This window comes from Leucopleurus acutus, assembly GCF_964270905.1.
Source record: "Leucopleurus acutus genome assembly, chromosome: 5".
NCBI lineage: Eukaryota > Metazoa > Chordata > Mammalia > Artiodactyla > Delphinidae > Leucopleurus > Leucopleurus acutus.
In genome coordinates, this window is record NC_139147.1 from 45,912,874 (window position 1) to 45,933,471 (window position 20,598).

Here is a 20,598-nt window from a genome sequence, read left to right on the forward strand (position 1 = left end):
AATAAGAGGGTGGGAGGGAACTTCTGGAGGTGATGGTTGGTTTTATGGCATAGATTGCCATGATGGTTGCATGGTGTATATTTATCTTCAAACTCATCAAGTTGCATACATTAATTATTACAGCTTTTTGTATGTAACTTCTTTTAAAAACTAAGAAAATCCAAACTACTGTATTTAGACATATTTAAAAGCAAATCTTAACGACCTTTTTTGGTCTCCAGATTTCAGTGACGTCTGTGTAATAACTACAAAATATTTGTTCCAGCATTTACAAGTTTGAATTACACTTGTTTTTGATCAGTGACGTTTTTCAAGAGGGTTCGCCGGGGAGTAGTATGTAACACGGAGTGTGAGAAATACCAAAACACATCTGGGTTAGGGTAAGTTACTCCACACAGTAGTAAGCCAGCCGAACAAGAAACGAGTTGTTGACAGATCTAGACCAGGCACCTACGGAGCCCTCCCCTTCTAAGACTCGGCCACGGGGTAACCTCATCTTCTGCAGCCCCGGGTAGCTGTTTTAGGAACAGCTGTTAGTTAGCTGAAAGGCAGCCCAGGCCATTCTGGTACCGCAGTTTACCAGGTGTGTTCACAAACTTTAGTTCATGAACTTCTTTCAAAAGTCTGAAAACTGTTCCGTCCATTGGCTGGAAGATAGAAAAACAAATCAGTATTAGGAAGGAAAATTTGAGCGAAAAGACAAACGGGCTGGAGCTCGTTTGGGCGGGAATCCCGGAGCCGGGCGTAGCGGGGTTCCGCGTCCCCACGGGTCTCAGGCCAGCGCCGGCAGCGAGGGCCCGGCCGGCGGTGGCGGACGGCCGCGGGGCCCGGGCTTGGGGCGGTGCCGCGGCCTCTGGCTCCTCCCGGGGGCGGGCGGGCTGGGGGCAGGAGGAGGAGCCGCCGCACAGCGCAAGAAGTAGCCGCGCTGGGAGCGCATCGTGCCCGCGCTTCTCCTGCCGGAGATGGACTGAGCCGCACCGCCCGCCCGCCCGCGCCGAGTCAGTCCTGCCCTCGCCGGGTCCCGCGGCGCCGGTCTCAGGGCGCAGGACACCGTCTCACGCGTTCCCCGGGGACGGCCGCGGACCGGCTGCCGCGCCGGGGAGATGTCCGGCGGCCGGAGGAGGGGCGGCGCCTCCTGGCACAGCTTCTCCCGGTTCTTCGCTCCCCGAAGCCCTTCCCGGGACAAGGAAGAGGAAGAGGAGGAGAGGCCAGGGACAAGCCAGCCGCCCGCGCCGGGCCGGGGCGCAGCCAGGTGGGAGCTGCGGGGGGGACGTCGGGGGGCCCTGCGCCGACTCGCGGGACGGGGGGCTCCTGGCCCCGGTGTCCGCAGCCAGCCGCTCTCGGCCAGGCTGCGCTCGCCACTTTCTGTTCCTCCATTGCTCAACTTTCGTCCTTCTCGCCCAGTTCTCGTGCCGCATCGCTTGGTTTGTTAAATCCGGGTGAAGTTCGTGACCCGAGGCCGCGCCAGCCCGCGGGGCGCTCTGCCTCCCCACCTCCCCTCCCCGGATGTGATTCGGTTCCCGTCCCACAGTCGCGTCTGCTCTCCAAGTTCTGCGGCAAAAGCGAGTCCCCCGGCGTCCTGCCGACAGTAATGGGAAACAGTTGTGAGCCCAGCCATCCGCCAGGGCAAAGAGGGCGCGATCCGAAAACCACTTCTGTGGGAAAGGTAACGCTTTGGAGCGCCACCCCCTTGGCTGGGATTTTACCATTTTATTCATAGTTTCTCAAAATGATTTTTTTTAAAAAAAAGAATGGTGATGCTGAGTTCCCAAGACTCCATCAAAATATGAAACCCTCGCTAGGCTTATTTACCATTGCCTGACATTTAGATGATGCCGTCCTTCTTTCCCATGTCTCTTCGGAAACATCTGCCTCAAGTTCCCAGACAGATTCCAGAAACCAGGACTCGAGCTGTCTTGGTTTCAGTAATGAAAACTTGCCCCTTCTCTGCAGTCCTTTTTCCTTCTCCACCTGCTGCTATAAAATCGAAATTTTTTTAAAAACATTCATGTCTAATAAAACTACCTATTCCTGAGTCCTTGCATCTGAGTCCCGAGGGAGGGAGAGGGGTTAAGTGATATACAACTCGCTGTTTTAAACTTTTGATGGCAAGAGAGGCTTACTGCTCCGTCTTCCCCCAAATTGCACTAGAAGATCACTCATGTGATTGGAAGGACGCTCTCCAGAAAGCTGTGTTTACTTCAGATGTTAAAGCCTTCGTGGAGGGCTTCAAAGAAAAATGGATAGGAAACAGAACTGTAACTGTGACTGAGCTGATTCCATCAATATTCATTCAGGTCTTGTGATTTGATTCCAGTCGTTTATGTGTTCCTCAGTTTCCCTATTTGTGAAACATTTCCATTTTGACCATCTGTTAATAAAATGCCACATCTTTCCAAGAAAGCTCCTATATAATATTTGGAAAACTTCTCCTGGGAAGCTTTAGCTATTATTGCCCTGTTAAGAGAAAATTTAAAATTCAGAGTTACACAGTAGTTAAAAATAGTTTTGAAGTCTGACAGGGCTCAACCAGAATGTCTGAATGCTGGTGTGGGCAGACAGCCTGTGGTGCCTGCCATCACTGTAACAGCACTAACAGCCTTGGATAATACGGAGGCAGTGTTTAAAAGAAATCCCAAGTAGACTCAGCAGAAGTTGGAAACTTGTGTCAGTGTTAGCAGGGAATAGGCAGGCCAATTTCAGGTTTATATCAGAATTGTCCTGAAACCCTGCCTGCTGCCCTGCCCTCTTTGGGCTTTTTAGGCACTTCTCAAATCTCTTTTCCCTCTGGAGCTAACCACTACAGCAACTTGTCTCTTGTCTTCTTACCACTCCTCCATTCTCATCTCCAGAGAGGCACACACTGTGGCTATTTGACAATGAGAAATTTAATTGTGCTTATATGAACACTAATTGTGTCCTTATCTTTTTTAGAACTTGCCAGATGTTACGGGGAAAGCAGATAATCCTTTGTGTGGGTGTTTTACCTTTTAAATGAGTTTAAATCTTTCTTTTCAAGGATATAAACAGACACAAAGCGTTTATTGAAAGTTTAATGAAACTAACGGAAACAATGTCCTAGTAATACAGCACCTGGTGTTAACAAGATTGGAAACAGAATTGAGATTTGTCACTGTGATCTTATTTCAAAATGAAGGGGGTTTTGGCTGTTTATTTTTAGAGGCAGTAAAAGCTTTTGGTTTTATTGGGAGCCTAGTTTACCTTTTGTACTGGTGATTTTAGATGCAGGGGAGTCCGTTCGGACACGAGGGGCTTGGTGTGGTAGGGATGTAAAGATGACTGAGAAAAAGGTCCTTTCTCTCAAGGAACTGGGAGAAGGGAAGAAGACCACTTGAAAACAGTCATCCTACCATCTATGGTGTGTCTGGCCCATTACAATTGACAGAGTACTTTTAATAATATTACACTTTGAGGTTGGACAGACCTGTATGATCAGTATTTTCATTTTACTATAAGAAACAGTTAAAGAAACGTCCCCAAAGTCACACAGCTGCTTTTCAATTAATGAACAAGTATTAAGTCCTATGCAGTGCCTGCAACTCTGAGCCCCCTTAACATACATTAAGGATTAATCCCTGCATTCTGACTTTTCCATGTACTCAAAACAAAATGCATTCTCTCAAACTTGGGTTGTATAGTCTCTGTTTCTGCACTTCCAGTGTTGGCTTACGTGAATTTTGTGATGTAACTGTGTACAAACACAAATGGGACATAAATTCCTTAAGAACAGAATTCCTCAACAATTTCTTAAGAACAGAATTAAAAATTAAACACAAACGTAACCACAAGACCAATAAAAGTAAAATTTACAGCATTATCCTAACAGCTGTTTTTTGGCTACTCACAAAATGCATATGGTACCAACTGAGACAAACACAAGTTTTTTGGGGGTTGCTAGGACTCTAGCACTGTGTACCATGCCATGATTCAGGTGGTCCAATATTTCCCTATTTGAACCATAGGAAAACTTTTGCTTTTATGGTGTGCTGTTAAGTTATTTGGGCATCATTTGCTGTGAACACATCATTTATATATTGTGTTCACTGCTGTTCTCATTAACCTTCAGCAGTTAAAGAAGGCCTGTTTGCATGAACACTGTTGTATATGGGAATTCAGGTGTTGGCAATGGAATTACATTTCAGTACTTATGTCTTAGGTGGTTGACCAGATCCAGGAAGTGTTTATATTAATTTGTCTTAGGTGTTATAGAGATGAAAACTGCAACTGAATTCAGTTCACTGCTATAATGTTTAGCCCAGTTTATGAGCATGCAGTGAATGGACTCATTAGAAGTGATGGGGGAGAGCAGGGAGGGCTTCATGGTGGAGGTGGTTTAACCTGGGCCTTCAAGGCACTGGTGTTTTCCACAGGTAGAGAATTTAGCCACGAAGAGAGAAATAGGGAGTGGGTCTTCTAGGCTGAGCAAAAGCCTTCAGAGGTTATGATCTCTTGGGGGCTGTATACATTAGTGGGGCAGAGTGAAAGAGGCATTAAGAAAGCTAGATTAGCGCTGGGCCGTAAAGAGTGTTTGGCTCTCAATTTAAAGCTTAGAGAATTTTTGTGAAGGTCTTTCAAACAGATACTGCTAAACTGAAATTTGGAGGATACCTGCCTTCTAATTTTCCCCACTTTGAGCAGATGATTGCTCAGTTTTGTTTCTTTGCTATATCACACATGATGGACGTGTTTAAAATGGGCTCCGTACAGTGTTCGTAAACTCGGGAGGGGGCTAGTAAGGCGAGAACAGCATTTATTCAAGGGCCCACTGTGCACTTCCTCCTGGGCTGGGTACTTTTACTTGCATTGTCTCATTTAAACGTCACCCTCAGCCTGGAAGGTTGGTATGCTTATCACTATTCTGACAGTTGAGCACACTGAAGATGATAGGGTTCTTAGGCGTGGACACTGTTGGCATCTTGGGTGGAACAATTCTTTGTTGAACTGGGCTCTCCTGTGCTTTGCAGGACATTTGGCATCTGTAGCCCCACCCGCTAATTGCCAGCTGCATCCTCCGGTCATTGGGAGAACTCGAAGCACCTCCACCTGGGTGGGTGGCAGGGAGAGTGATAGCACTCCCAGTGGAAAACGATTTACTCCAAATCGTGACAGGAGTAAGTTTCAGGGGTGAGATTTGAAATTGACTCAGAGCTTCTGACTCAGAAGCTCTGATTCTTTTTCCACACCATTCTGCCCGCCACCCTGCTGAACTGTGCTCCTTCAAAATACATCTGAATATGTAAGTCAGTTGGACCTTTCCTTCCTTTATTCCAGAATGGGTAACGCTGTGGCCCATTTCACATATACTCTTTTTGGTTGTTCCTTTGAGCGTCCCAATATAGTGCTATTGATAGAAGGTAAGACAGGATCACGAGACCCAAGGCAGGGCTGTGTCTCATCTTGGTGTCCCCTTTACCTAGCTCAGGTGAGGGAGTGAATCTCTGTTGATGGAGCATTAAAGCACTTACTACTGGCTTTAAGCGAGGGTTAGTACGCTCCTACCCTTAAAGTGGGCATTTTGAAACATGGGGGGACCATAAAGCTCTCTAGACAGAGTGTTTGGCTATTGATTTAAAGTTCAGAGGATATTTGCTTTGCACCATGGCTGAGTGTGATTGATAAATGGGTAGAGCCAGGATGCTAATGGGATGCAGTGCAGGAGATAGTCTCATAAAAAATGTCAATAATGCCCCTGATACCAGCATGAGAACTGTTGGCCTTCAAGTTAAATGTTGACCACAGCATCAGTTATGTAAGGAAAAAGAGCTTTGTTCTCCGAATTTTTATGATGATTGCATTTTCATTGATTTGAAAGCGCTACAGAGAATAATTGATAACTAGTTTAGTGGAATAAGAGATACCTATGTGGTGTTGAAGGACCACATCTGTAGTTCATGCCTGCAACAATAAAGATGACTGGGGGCTTCCCTGGTGGCGCAGTGGTTGAGAGTCCACCTGCTGATGCAGGGGACACGGGTTCATGCCCTGGTCCGGGAAGATTCCACATGCTGCGGAGCGGCTGGGCCCGTGAGCCATGGCCGCTGAGCCTGTGCGTCCAGAGCCTGTGCTCCGCAACGGGAGAGGCCACAACAGTGAGAGGCCCATGTACCGCAAAAAAATAATAATAATAATAATAATAAAGATGAGTGGAAAATTCCAGAAGTCCTCAGCCCTTTGTATTTTGTGAGAATCTTGAGCTTCCACGTTAATGGAAAGCACAGAACCTACCTTTGGCAGTGGATTAGAAATATAGACTGTTTTATGGTATTGAAACCATACTATTTTTCAAGTGAGATTTCTGACTTTTGGGCTTAACAGGGTGTCTGCCAGATGTCTACCTTGGGGATTCTGTTTCTTGCTGAGGAAATTCCTTGAAAGCTAACTCAATTGTACACTCTAAACGGGTTCGAGTTGCAAGTGTACCTCAAATTGGCCTGCAGTAAATTTAATCAGCACTTCTAGCTTTGAAAGTTCTGATTCAACAAACATTTTTGTTTTGTTTTTTTTATCTCAGTGGAAAATACGTAAAAAGGATAATAGCACATTCTGTAAAGTAAGAGGAAAATAATACTCCCTCAATAAAATATTTTATCTCCTAACCAGAGTTTTGATGAAATACACTGATGTGCAGATATACCAGAAACGCCAGTACAACTGTGGTAGCAAGAAAACAGGTTGACAGAAATTGAAACTGGGGAAAGTAATCCAGGCTCTCTACTGAAAAGAGAGTATCAGCATGAAGTAAAAGTTAGTCCTATTTTTTTAGTCTGTTCATTCCATAAATTTGAGTGACTGCTACTTGTTGAGTATGTTGCTAAGGAGTGGGATACAAAGATGAATGAAAGACCAAAACTGCCCTCAGAGAGTTCCTAAATTAATGGAGGAGATAAACATGTATGTCATTATTTTCCAGATGAGCTCATTATGCGTCAAACATGTATTTGGTGTGTGTGACATGTGGTTCAGAACGCATGTACTGTATCACGAGGGTCAAACATTGTATGAAGACTTTCTCATGCAAAGTGACCTCTCGCTGCTCTGAACTTCTCTCTGAGCGTGGTTTGATGAGCAGCCTTCGCCAAGGCAGACTAGTGGGGAGATGTGGCAGTAACTATACCAGCAGGGATGGAAGTGCTTTCCCTCAGTCCCGCCTGCTCCTCCTTGACTCAGCAAGTCTTAGATGGAGGCAGAAAAGCGCATCCTTTCAAAAGTCAGCATGCCGGGCTTCCCTGGTGGCGCAGTGGTTGAGAGTCCGCCTGCCGATGCAGGGGACACGGGTTCGTGCCCCGGTCCGGGAAGATCCCACATGCCGCGGAGCGGCTGGGCCCCTGAGCCATGGGTGCTGAGCCTGTGCGTCCAGAGCCTGTGCTCCGCAACGGGAGAGGCCACAACAGTGAGAGGCCCGCGTACCGCAAAAAACAACAACCAAAAAAAGTCAGCATGCCAAGTAAGCGGAAATCCCTATACAAAATGGCTTGGTGTTGATAGAGAAATAAGTTGAAGTTTTGTGACCAGAAATAACCAATTCTTAATGTTTATTTGTCAGTTGTGAAGGCCAAGTACTGGTACAACTCCAGCAGGATTACCTCTCAGTGTTTAACCCCTGGGGGTATGTAATTGGAAATATCCCAAAGCAGCGAAACAACTGTTTGCTTAGTCAAGTGTTTCTTTTTGCCTGACAGATTAATGATGACAAAACTAAACTACCCTTAACCGGGAGATTGGGATTGAAACATATATACAGTAATATGTATAAAATAGATAACTAATAACCTGCTGTATAAAAAATAAATAAAATAAAATTCAAAAAAACCAAAAACCTAAACCACCCTTAATTGAGGCCCTAATAAGATCCAAGCCCTGTGGTTGGGGCTTTAAACATATACATTCACTTAATCCTCAAAGCAACCTTATGAGAGAGGAATCTTTACTCCATTTTACAGATAACATAATTTAAGGCTTGGAGACGTCCAGTAACTAATCAAAAGTGTCAACATCTTGTGGTAGAGTAAGGAGTCGAATTTTCCTTCCTGAATTCAAAGCCTACAGCATTATGTGACTACATCCCCTGCTTAACTTGGGAAGACCCAAACAGAAGGCAGGCCTTAGAAAATGGTATTGAATGGCAATAAAAGACAATGGCATGCAGCTGGATGTCTGTCCAGATGGCCTGGATCAGTGCTCTGTACAATAAAGAATTTATGGTCCTGGAAGTTGAGAGAGGAAAATATATACACTTATACAACTTATAAATTTATATTTGAACACGTAAAAAGAGTCAACCTCCTTCGGAAAAGATACAAATTAAGACTAGCAAGATACCATACTCCACCTGTTTGATAATCAAAACTTGAGTTTGTTGGGAGAAACTCTCATACACTACTAGCGGGAGTGTAAATTGATACGCCACTTTGGAGGGCAATTTGACAAGTTCTATCAGTATTACACATTCACATACTCTGATTTAACAGTTCTCTTCTAGGAATTCCATTGGCTGTATACAGTTTGTAAACAGGCCAAAAGTTGCCTCTACAAGTTTAATCGTTGCAGTGTTGTTTTAATTAGCAAGAGATGAAAACTAAAGTGTAATCCCATCAATAGTGGACTAATTGGTAAATCATAGTATATCCATGTAGTGGAATATTATACAGCTGTCAAAAAGAATGATAAAGCTTTTTATATACTGATAAGAAAATGTCTCTTAGATACATTAAGTAAAAAATTAAAAAAGCAAGATACAAACCACTGTGTATAGTATGCTCCTGTTTGCATATGAAAATGGGGGAGTATGAAAAAAGTCTGTTACTAGTATTGTGTTAACTACTTAGGGAGGATGAGAGACTGGGTGAATTAATGAGGAACAGGAGGGAGACTTTTCATTTTAGACCTTCTTATACTTAAAAAAATTATGTGAATTATCTATTTCAGAAAAAAAAAGACTGGTTATGACCTAGTGAATATCTCTGTATAAAAGAGGAAAAAAGAGAGAGAATTTATAATCCTGAGTTGGCAAAAATTCTCCAAAGAAAGAATGAACTCCATTAACTTGTTCAAGTGAGAAAAGTTATGATTAAGGCTATAAGTAAATGGAATATTTATAATGCAGAATAATTAGATATTTTGATACTTTCTGCAGGTATGAGGAAGGCTTATGTATTATTAGTCTGCAATGTGAAACTGGGTGGAGTTAACAGAGCATCAAAAATATCAACTGTGCTTCCCTGGTGGCACAGTGGTTGGGAGTCCGCCTGCCGATGCAGGGGACACGGGTTCGTGCCCCGGTCCGGGAGGATCCCACATGCCACGGAGCGGCTGGGCCTGTGAGCCATGGCCGCTGGGCCTGCGCGTCCGGAGCCTGTGCTCCGCAGCGGGAGAGGCCCCAGCAGTGAGAGGCCCGTGTACCGCAGGAAAAAAAAAAAATCAACTCATTTTTGTGAGATCACCTAAATCATCTGCTTTAAGTAGCAGTGTGACTCTGGGTAGTTCATTAGCTCTCTGTCTTTGATTATAAAGCGAGGGAGGTGGCCCTCATTGCTAAGGTCTCTTCCAGCTTTATCGTGCCAGCCAAAACTCCATAGGGTAATAGGTGTGTACAAAATAAAGAAGTATGCCTTATAGATTAGGAAGACTTTTGTTTTACTGGAAAGGTTACATATGAATATGCATTGGGTATTTCCTCTCTGTGGTTCTAACATTTTCATCAGTTGATTTGAAAACCTCACCAATGTTTTAACAAGAATTCATTTGGTACCACTTGTGCCAGGCCCTGTACTAGCCTCTGGGAATCCAGTGCAACATGGTCTTTGGTTCAAAACACTCCTGCAGTTTTGTGGGGAAGGCAGACATAGCACAAATCTTTCTTTCCCTCTTAAAATAAGTACCAAGGTGTCTCACAGGGCTGTGGAGGATTTAACAGGTGTAGGCCCATTCTTGAGACTCTCTTCTTAGAGGAAACGGTTTTAGTCTCGTTTAAGCTGTTTCTTCTGGCCTTTCTGTACATGTGTCTATTTACTATTCTTTCTTGATTTGTAAACTTTAGACAGTTTATATTGATTTCTGATGGTGGTAGATGAGGACTTAGCTATTTTACACCTCTTCCCACTTCCCTTTATTCATTCAGTCAAAATAAGTGTTATAATTTTGGGACTAAATCAGAAATCAACCTTTCCATGTATATAAAATACAGTTTTGTTTAGAGTAGTACAACATGCTTTTGAAGGAGCACACCTTTTATATTTTCTTTATGACAAGTAGCGCAAATGGTAGTGCCAGAAATGACATGAAAATGGTATTTGAATGCTCTCACAAATACTAATTTTGTGTGATTTCTACATGATATGTTAGAAATTTCTCCTTTACTCTTTGTGCTAAAATTTATACAAAACATGGATGCTGCCTTAGTGGCAGATCATAATTTTTTATAACTGCCATGCTTATGACAAGGAATGAAATACTTTGAATTTTAAAGTTTGATAACTGGGAACAGGTTGGGTGAGATGTAAACTCTCAGCTTTTTATTGTCTTTGTTGTGAAAGCACGAAGGATCATACCCTGGCTGGAGGGGTGGCATTGTGCTGTATTAGTCAAAGCTGAAAATATGTATGATAATTTTTTTTTTTTTTTTTTTTTTTTGTGGTACGCGGGCCTCTCACTGTTTTGGCCTCTCCCGTTGCGGAGCACAGGCTCCAGACGCGCAGGCTCAGCGGCCACGGCTCACGGTCCCAGCCGCTCCGCGCCATGTGGGATCTTCCCGGACCGGGGCACGAACCCGTGTCCCCTGCAGCGGCAGGTGGACTCTCAACCACTGCGCCACCAGGGAAGCCCAAATATTTTTTATTGTTCCATTGTTCTAGGTAGGCAGATAAGGATATTATTTGGCAATGTTGTATTTATTATGATACAGAGAAATTGCCATTATGAAATATTTGTACTGTTAGTATTATTTGTCTACTTTAAATTTGCTAGCATTTTTCACTAACTTGTTTTTGTGTTTTAAAATCAACTACAATACTTGTCTTTTCTTCCTTTTGATAGTAATATATGCTTTTCTAAAACAGCTGTGAAATTATAAGAAAATCAAAAAGAAAAAAAGCACAGCTCATACATAACCCTATCCACCCGGAGACGAGTACTGTTCTTCTAGATCGTTTCCTATGTGCATGTCTACATGTATACATATTTTTAGAAAAAGTAAAAGTTCTCTTCAGGATTTTGAAACCTGATTTTTTCTTCACTTAACAATGGTCATTTCCTACAATAGTACATATACTTTTACAAATTATAAAGATAATTTTAACCCTTTAAAAAATCTTAGATGGGTCATTGCTTTTCAGAATCTAGTTTGAATATCTAAATGTGTCTCTGCTTACAGAGGGTTTGTATTCCGACGGGAAAGTTATATAGATTTATATATAATGTTAGCTTTGAAGTAAAATAAAGCCAGGTGAGGGAAGAGGACGTGATGGAAGTAGTGGGTCTGTAATAAGGTACAGAGAGGATGGTCATGAAACGCCTCTCTATTGGGTACCATTTGACCCAAGACCTGCATGACATTTGGAAGTAAGGACATGAGCAAATCAGAGGAAAGGTCTTTCCAGGAAGAGCGAAGAGCCAGTTTCAAGGTCCTGGGGCAGGACCATGTTGGCACAGATGCCAGAATAGGCAGAGACCACAGAATGGAAGGGAACCAGGGGCCAGTTGAGGTAGGTCTTGGTAAGGAGTTGAGATGATGAGATTACTTTTTTTAAAAAAAGGAATCACAGAGGCATGGGTTTATATGTATTTGTATGTTTGTATATTCTCACACAGTTTATCAGCTTATTGGTATCCAGAAGACTTGACAGAGGAGGAAGAGTTTGAGTTGGAGGTAAGGTCAGCCTTGGTCGGCTCTGGGAAGGCCCAGTCTCACCTGTCCTTGCATCTCCAGTGCCCCTCCCTCAGGGCAGTTTGTTGAATGGTACACGAATGGGTGTCCCATTTTAGACAGCAGCTAGAATACTGCTTTGAGTTCATGTCACAGCAAAAGTTCAGGGTATTGATTCTTTTTTTTTTTTAATTATTTATTTATTTGGTTGCACCCGGTCTTAGTTGCGGAGGGGTATTGATTCTTGTGATTTGGGTCACAAATGTTCAGAATCTGAAGGGTATGAGGAAGAAGACTTTGGGAAAATAGAGCAGTTGCTGATGTCATGTGTAGATGGACAGCTCAGGTCACATCAAACAGACTGAGCTTCTCTATAGCCTGTGATTAAACTGTAAGTATGGGTCTTGTTTTGGGAGCATGTGATGGGAACAGGAAGTAAGTAAGCTTCAAGGTGGATACGTAAATTATAGGAGAGGGTTGACATTATGGGGAAAGGACTGTCAGAAGCTCTAAGACTGCAAAGCCATGAAGCTTCATAATCATGTCTATTACCTCTCCTCCTTGCTCCCAGTTTCTCTCCAAAGAGTTCTGAAATTTAGACGCCAGATGTTTGGGCTAAAATACATGCTGTTTGTCTTAAAAGTGCAGCATTTTGTTACCTTTTAATTTGAAACCCAGAAATAGCCATAACCACCTGTTTTATATTCTGTTAATAGTCATTAAAAAAAATACAAGTACTACTCTACTGCTGGCAGTCACTGTTTATGAATGGGGTCGTTTGGAAATTGTCGGTGTGGAACTGTCTTTATTCCCATAGAAGCAGGGTTGGAGATGCTGGGTGGGATTCCAGGCCAGTGCACAAAAGTCAGTCTAATCCATAATGTACCTGCAGTATAGCAGTGAACAAAGAGAACTCTAGAGCTTGTCGTGTGAAGATGTGTTTCTAAGATCCCCAAGGTAGTGTAGATGTCCCAAGGAATGAGCAGACCCTTTGGAAGGTGTGAGGGTGCTATATTTAAGGACCCAAGTGAGGGATGAGAGGGAATAGTCCAAGGGAATAGAGGACAGACCCCGGCTTGGCCTCAGTCACTTTGAAATAAGGGACAGTAGAAGTTTCTGCCTCCTTTGTGATGCCCTGATATCAGTTTTGACTGAGTTGGTTTCTTGGTCACAGTCTTTTTCTTCCTTTACCACAGAAGCCTCAAGGTTAGTCTCCCTGTTCCTGTTTCCCCTCACTCTGCTTACTGAAGGATCATATGGGATTTTAGATATGGCAGAGTGCTGAGCTGACACTTCCAATGTACATATTTGAAAACATCAGATCCAGAAAGACGCATTTTGACTGAAGTGCCTTTTGTCCCTAAGGTGCCATCCCTGAAACAGACCTATGTCCGTTTTGTTTTATTTTACGTCTGGCATAAAGTAAGTGGTTGCTTAATGACTGTAAGTTGGATTCCTGGTTTTCAGACATGGTCTAAATATGTTTGCTTCAAAAATGAGGAGCTTCTGTGTCGCTTTGACCTTGATATTTATCTGGACCATTTTGAAAGAGTAATTTCCAGAGTTCTGTTAGCTAAGTAAGATGAGGCTATTAAAATTCAAGGGAGTCTTATTTGTGCCTACGTGTGATTATGATTACTGCCCCTCACCCCCTGCCGTGACCAGAATGTGTGCTTTCTAAAAATACTGCTGTTGAAATAATTCCCGGGTCCCAAAGGGGGTTAAATTGTGAAAGAACAATAGGAAAGGCTTGTCGTCTTTCTTAACGTTTGAGATCATCTGAATTGGAAATGTTTCTCTTTCTCTGGTATTTTTGAGAGGCTGAGAGTACCACTCCAAGTCTTTCGAGACTTTTCTGTTAATGTTTCTTCTTCTTCGTCCTCCTCCTAAGTTGACATCTAAGTATGCAGTATTTTGAGTGTCTTTATAGATTCTCTTCTAATTTTTTTGTGTTTTGTTTGTAAATCAATTGGAAATACCCTTGTTGCTATTGAGTAATTTTCTTCTCACAGCCCTACTCCCCTCTTTATACCTTTAGAGAAAGATGATGCAGGATGAGAGTGGATGGTACATGCTCTCAAGAGACTTATACTAGTATTTCATTAAGGAAAAAAGACTAATGTGTATTATTCCATTGTTCCCAAATGGAATAGTGTTTTCTGATTAAGCACACATAACTGGAGACTGTTTAATATCAGTTATTTTAAAAATTCATTTAACAAACAATATTTGAGTGCCTTCACACTGTCAGGCACGATGCTAGGCTCTGGGATACAGCCATGAATGATATCGTTCCTGAGTTAAATGAGTTCAAGTTCTAGTTCGACAAATGGACAACCAGCCAGTCATTACCAGCAGAAATGTATGAGGGGTATCAATGAGCGCAGTGGAAGCACAAAAAATACAGGTTAATGGACTTCCCTCGTGGTGCAGTGGTTAAGAATCTGCCTGCCAGTGCAGGGGACACGGGTTCGAGCCCTGATCCTAGAAGATCCCACATGCCGCAGAGCATCTAAGCCCATGCGCCACAACTACTGAACCTGCGCTCTAGATCCCACGAGCCACAACTACTGAGCCTGCATGCCACAACTACTGAAGCCCGTGTGCCTAGAGCCTGTTCTCTGCAAGAGGAGAAGCTACCGCAGTGAGAAGCCCGTGCACCACAACGAAGAGTAGCCTCCACTCTCCACAACTGGAGGAAGCCCGCGCCCAGCAACGAAGACCCAACACAGCTAAAAATAAATAAATGAATAAATTTATTTAAAAAAATATAGGTTAAGCTAGAACTAAATTGTAAAGGATTAAGAGTTGGACAGGGTGGGGAAGGATGTTGCAGGCAGGAGAAGAAAGTGGTTTGCTGGCATGTGAATTTGGTGCATTCTGAGAATGGGAATTAGTTCTATGTGACAGGTGTGTCTGTGACCAGGAAGTGAATAACTTTCTATATCTATATTAAGGACTCTTCATTTTATTCATCAGCTGATGGAGATTTACTGAAGGAGTTTTTGAACAGAAGAGTGTCATGGTCAGATTGCAAATCACTTTGACCAGGAAGAATGGATTGAAGCAGAGTGATCCTGAAGATGTCTGAAGATGTCAGAGACAAATGAAGAAGGGACTCTAGTAATCTAGGAAGGAAGTGGGGAAAGCTTATCTGAAGCAGTGATTTTTATACTTACCCCAAATTTTAAAATATTTGTTTTAAAATTCAACACATTTTAAAATTTTGATTTAGCAGTAAGATTAGTGAAACAAACATAGAATATAAGTTTCAGAAAGTTTTACGAGTGTCAAGTATTACTTCTTTTGGTGATTTCAGCTTTAAATTCTTCAGTTGTTTGCGCAATGCAAAATACTTATGTGCTGACTTAACAACTGTTTTTCTGGTATTTTGTGTGTGTTTATAGTGTGGAAATGATTATAGCTGCTTGAAAATACTGAGTTCTGCCTTAAATCCCATGGACGCTGAGCTGCATTTTCTGCAGAGTTTTTGTATTGGAAAAGACACTTTTACCATTTTCATTTACAATTTCACTAAGGCAGTAAGTTTATAGAATACCCTGTAAACACTCTAAATAAGTATACTTTCAGAAATCTTGAAGTAAGAACTAGGATACTAAAATGCCTATTGTATGTTTAGATAGTTTTTAGGTCATTCAAAATAGATTGTAGCTAGAGAATACACTTATAAAATCACCATAATCAGTAGTATTCATGATTATACTCCAAATTTTTATATCATGCTCTTTTTATGTGTATTTTGCCAGTCTCTTCCTTGATTTGAGCTTAAATAGACAAGTATTGACATTTAATTTAAAAAACCTGAATTGTAAATAACCGTGTGGCAAAAGATAAGCCTAGTAAAATAGGAAAAAAGAGATAAGGACCCACTCACATTTAAAATATTAACCATCTGAAACATTCTTATTTTATACACATGTACATGTATATAGGTTACAATTCTGTGTTGTACATTATTTTTTCTACTTTTGTTCCTGTTTTTTCCTGTGGAATTTCCATGTGTTAAACACATAGCTCACAGATTTATCTTATTTACATGCTTGCTTTTTTCCTATTTGGCATTTAAAAGGCTTAAGACAATGGCTGTTTCTTGTTGGTCCTTGTATTCCTGCATAGAGTCTGAGACTAAATGTGATTTTAATCCATTATATTTTCCAGGTGTTCATGATCTTTTTTATTTGCTCCTTCTGTTTTTTGGGTTTTTTTATCATTATCACTTGTTGCCTGGATAGTCTGCTCAAGTGCACTGGATTGTATGGATAGAAAATCTAAGTAGCACAAATGTGGCCTCTTTGCATCCTGATGTGAGCTATCGACCCCCTCCTCCTTTCCATTCCCCCCCCACCCCCGCCAGTCACCACGATTCCATATGTTTTCCCCCACCCAGTCATTCTCCTGTCTGAAGGCTTCCCGGTGCTTCTCACATTCTGTAACTGGTCCTCTGGTCTCATTCTCATCTTTAGCAGTATTACCTCTGCCTGTTACAAGATCCTGTGTTCCAGTCTTTTTTTTTTTTTTTTTTATAATTATTTTTGGCTGCCTTGGGTCTTCGTTGCTGCGCGGGCTTTCTCTAGTTGCGGCGAGCGGAGGCTACTCTTCGTTGTGGTGCGTGGGCTTCTCGTTGCGGTGGCTTCTCTTGTTGTGGAGCACGGGCTCTAGGCGCGCGGGCTTCAATAGTTGTGGCACGCGGGCTTCAATAGTTGTGGCACGCGGGCTTAGTTGCTCCGCGGCACGTGGGACTTCCCGGACCAGGGCTCGAACCCGTGTCCCCTGCATTGGCAAGCGGATTCTTAACCACTGCGCCACCAGGGAAGTCCCCTGTGCTCCAGTCTTATATTAAAAACAAACACACACAACACGGTTTCCCCAAAATGCCGCATTCTCTATCACCTCCTGCCTTTGTACCTCCTCTGTGGGCACTTGACTGAGCAGGCGGAATCACTGCCTCTTGTTTCCTCTGTGCTCTATGGCATTTCTTTCATTCAGCAGTTGTAACTTGTATCAAGTTGTATTACTTGTTTGTTTGTGTATCAGTCTCCCCTACTAGACGTTTTACAAAGACCCTGACCTACTCCTTCTTAAATCCACAAGGCCTAGCACGTGGTAGAGTGTCATGATAACCTTTAGAGTGGAGCTACTCAATTTGTCTAGGATTATCAAAGTATGAAAAGAAAATAATATGTAAACATAGAGACATAAATATTTAGATCTAAAATGTATGTGTGCCTAATAGGCAAAATAGCTTATTGTGACATCTGTGAAGGTATTCCAGACAGGACAATTAGAAGTGACTATCTGGAAAATCAGAATTTTAAGGGGCCATCTGGGACACATTTGGGGTTAGATAAACCTGCATCTATTTTGAGTATCCCGAGAATTTGCTAGATGACCCCATACCTTTATAAAAATTTGCTGAGTAGAAATATATTCCAAATAACACTCAACATAGGCATTAAAAAAAAGATTAGACTGTGGAGAACCTTAACAGAGATAAAATCAAAGAATGGTAACACTTTCCAAGATTATGATAGTTGTACACAGGTCCTCCTTCGTTCAGGTGCATCGTTAGTGTGATGCTGGTCGTCAGCATAAGAAAATATAGCGCAGAATGGACTCAAAAATGTCTGGAGTCTAGATGAGCATTTTCAAATGTGTGTTTCAAGTGTAGAGACTCCTATCAACATCTTTTTAGTACAACACTTTGTATATGAATCTTGAGTATTGCAGATATAAAGGACCTTCCCGTTTTTTCATTAAACCCAGAAACTGTATGATTTTAGTAATTCTCTTTTAATTTCAAAAGAAACTGTGGTTTTTATTTTTCAGTGTTGAAAATGAGCCCATGAGCACAAGTCAGAAAAAGGAAAAGGTACTTTCATCAGAAGCAGTAAAGGTATAGTTTTAAATTAATATTTTTTTATATCAAGCAAATATGTTTCTTAGTTTCTGCTGTTTCTTATTCTTTTAGATTCTGTCATCTCATTTTACGTTTCAAAAAGAGCATAAAGTCTTATCACTTTATGTGGAACTCCAGCCCAGCTCTACTGGACATTTGCATCTTGGGGTGTGGGTAGGGGGAGAGGACTGAGGAGAGACTTGAGGCAGTGGTGCTCTCACCCCAGCCTAGCCACTAACCAACTGTGAGGCCTTCAGCTGAGGCATTTAACTTCTTTGTGCCTTGGTTTTCTAATCTGTAGATTGTATCATCTGACCTCCACAGTCTCTTTTCTCTAGGAACTTCTTTGATTTATGTTGTGTTTTCTCAAATGTTTCTGACAACTAAGAGTGCTTTTGAGGGCGTAGAAGTTAAAGACATGTTCGTACATGTCATTAGTATGTGATGATATGTTTGTCAGCTCATATATGAACTGGCTTTCCCTGCATCTACAGGACAAGCATGAAAAGAGTATAAGGTACACTTCTACGCAAATAGTTACTGAAAAGTGTGGTTAAAAATCCTGGAAAACCACTAAACCTTATAACATTTCTTTTTAGTCATAAGTGATTTTATAGAAATTGGATGTTTATGTTGTTTGGGGATATGAGGCCAGGTATGTGATCAAGTTTTGGTAGCTGTCTCCCATTCATGGAGTTTGGTCCCAGTTACTTTCTTTTTAAACGATTTGTGACAATCAAGGAGAAACCTTGTGCTTTCCAGGGACTTCTGGGTACATTAGCTTGGTCAGTGGAAGGACCAGAAAGTCATCTTAATTCTTCCTTACTGATATGGGGACTCTTAAACATTATATGAGATCCAAAGACCTTAAATATGGTAAAGATAAAGCTGTGTTCCTTCTTTATTCCCTCCTTCTCTATCATAGTTAGCAATATAAATATTTTTTGAAAGAAAAAAAAATCAGAATCTGATTTTTGTTTGTTTGTTTGTTTTGTTTTGTTTTGTTTTTTTGCCATATGCGGGCCTCTCACTGCTGTGGCCTCTCCCGTTGCGGAGCACAGGCTCCGGACGCGCAGGCTCAGCGGCCATGGCTCACGGGCCCAGCCGCTCCGCGGCATGTGGGATCTTCCCGGACCGGGGCACGAACCCGTGTCCCCTGCATCGGCAGGTGGACTCTCAACCACTGTGCCACCAGGGAAGCCCTGATTTTTTTTTTTTAACTTTATAGAAAGAAAAAAATCAGGATCGCCTTGCTTCCCTTCCCTTTCTTCTTCCTTTGTGAATTTGGCTACTAAATCCTGCTCCCAGGTTTGATATCACCTCCTACCTATTCTGTTTCAGCTAGTCGTTAGCCAGCTTGCTGGTTCACCACTGCATGGGCTCTGTAGCTTTCTCCCTCTTGCTCAGTTTTCACATGTCCTGAGATGCCTTACTTCAAGATTTTTGCTTGAATTCTATAGGTGCAACCTTGCTCTTGAGTTGCTTCACAGGAAGTATGTATGTTACTTCTGAGATCTCAGACTTCACAGTTGCTTTGGCTGCCAGCTCCTGTCATTCTCTCTCTTAATCTCTCATTGCCTCTGCACCCACCCTTGAGCTTCAGAGAACCTTCATGTTTTCCCTGCTCTCTTCTCTTCTCTTGGTCTCTACTTGTTTGTCTACCTAGCCTGGAACTGATATGTAACACTTCAGCTATTAATCTCACTGAAAGAAACAGTCTTCAAATTGGCCCTCAGACTTTAATTTCCAGTAGTCCTGCTTTTTCACCTGCAGAGTTCTGCTCTACAAAGTTACATCTTTGTGGCTTCAGTGTCTATGTGGTGGCAGATATAGTGGCTGGGCCTCCATGATTATGATCTTTTCTGTCCATTCTTAGTATCTTGGTTTGAGTGCCCAGGATAATTTCAGTTTGGGATTTGGGCCCCCAAGTAAACAGGACTCATGTTGTGAAACTGTTTCTCTTATGGTTTAAACGAGACCTATAGGATTACTTATACATGGGCAGTTTTGTTAGCCCATGATAGAAAGGGCACCGTGGCACTCTCACTGGGGTAGTGTAAGCATTTTGGACCATGTAACTGCATTTTTTTTTTTTTTTAATTTCTGGAAATTATTGGTAGGATTTCCTCAACCTCGCTACACAGACCCAGTTCTGGGACTTGCTGCTGCCAGGCATCAAAAATACTTACATTTTGCAGATTATATTCCATTATAAGTTATGACCAGCTATTGGGTATAATTCTCTGTGCTATACAGTAAATCCCTGTTGCTTCAATTAAAAAAAGGAAAGAAAAAAGTACATATTTTGATAATATCAATAGTCAGATGCATACCTAGGGGGAAAGAAAGGTTAGCAACAATATCTATGATCTTATTATTTTAAGTAGTCTCATTTAAAGTTTTTTATTTAGCAATTAGTATAAAACACGCATTTGCTTTCTTTGTAACGAATGGTTTTCTGAAACACAGCACTCCACTGTAATGTGACATTTCTTGCCGTGCTTCCATCTTCTTAACCTGGATTTTATGATAATGCCTTCCATGATAAGGAAAAATGTGTACCATTTTTCCTCTCTAGTGTAAAGTGTAACAGATTTATGTATAATGAATGTTTTTAGTGCGTTGCTTTTTGTATTTGACCTTGAGATACCAAATCAAGATATTGAAGATTGTTTTGTTATAAATTTAAGCTACAAAAAATTAAGTATATTTTTCAAACAGCTAGAGACTGTAGAAGCTTTATATTATCTTTGGACATAATTAGATTCTTAGTTCTTAAAATATCACTTATACGCTATAC

At 41.9% G+C, this 20,598-nt stretch overlaps 1 protein-coding gene across 1 annotated transcript in view; it reads left to right on the top strand.

Annotated features, from left to right (window-relative positions):
* Nucleotides 1-1,103: 1,103 nt before the first annotated feature.
* The window catches only part of CRYBG3 (crystallin beta-gamma domain containing 3), a gene marked incomplete at its 5' end in the record, with an annotated part of 113,232 nt that continues 93,737 nt past the window's right edge, over nucleotides 1,104-20,598 (top strand). The window contains 2 exons of the mRNA XM_082840128.1: nucleotides 1,104-1,252; nucleotides 17,729-17,795. Of these exons, the coding sequence (XP_082696254.1) occupies nucleotides 1,104-1,252; nucleotides 17,729-17,795 (216 nt within the window). The remainder of the gene's footprint in view (nucleotides 1,253-17,728; nucleotides 17,796-20,598) is intronic.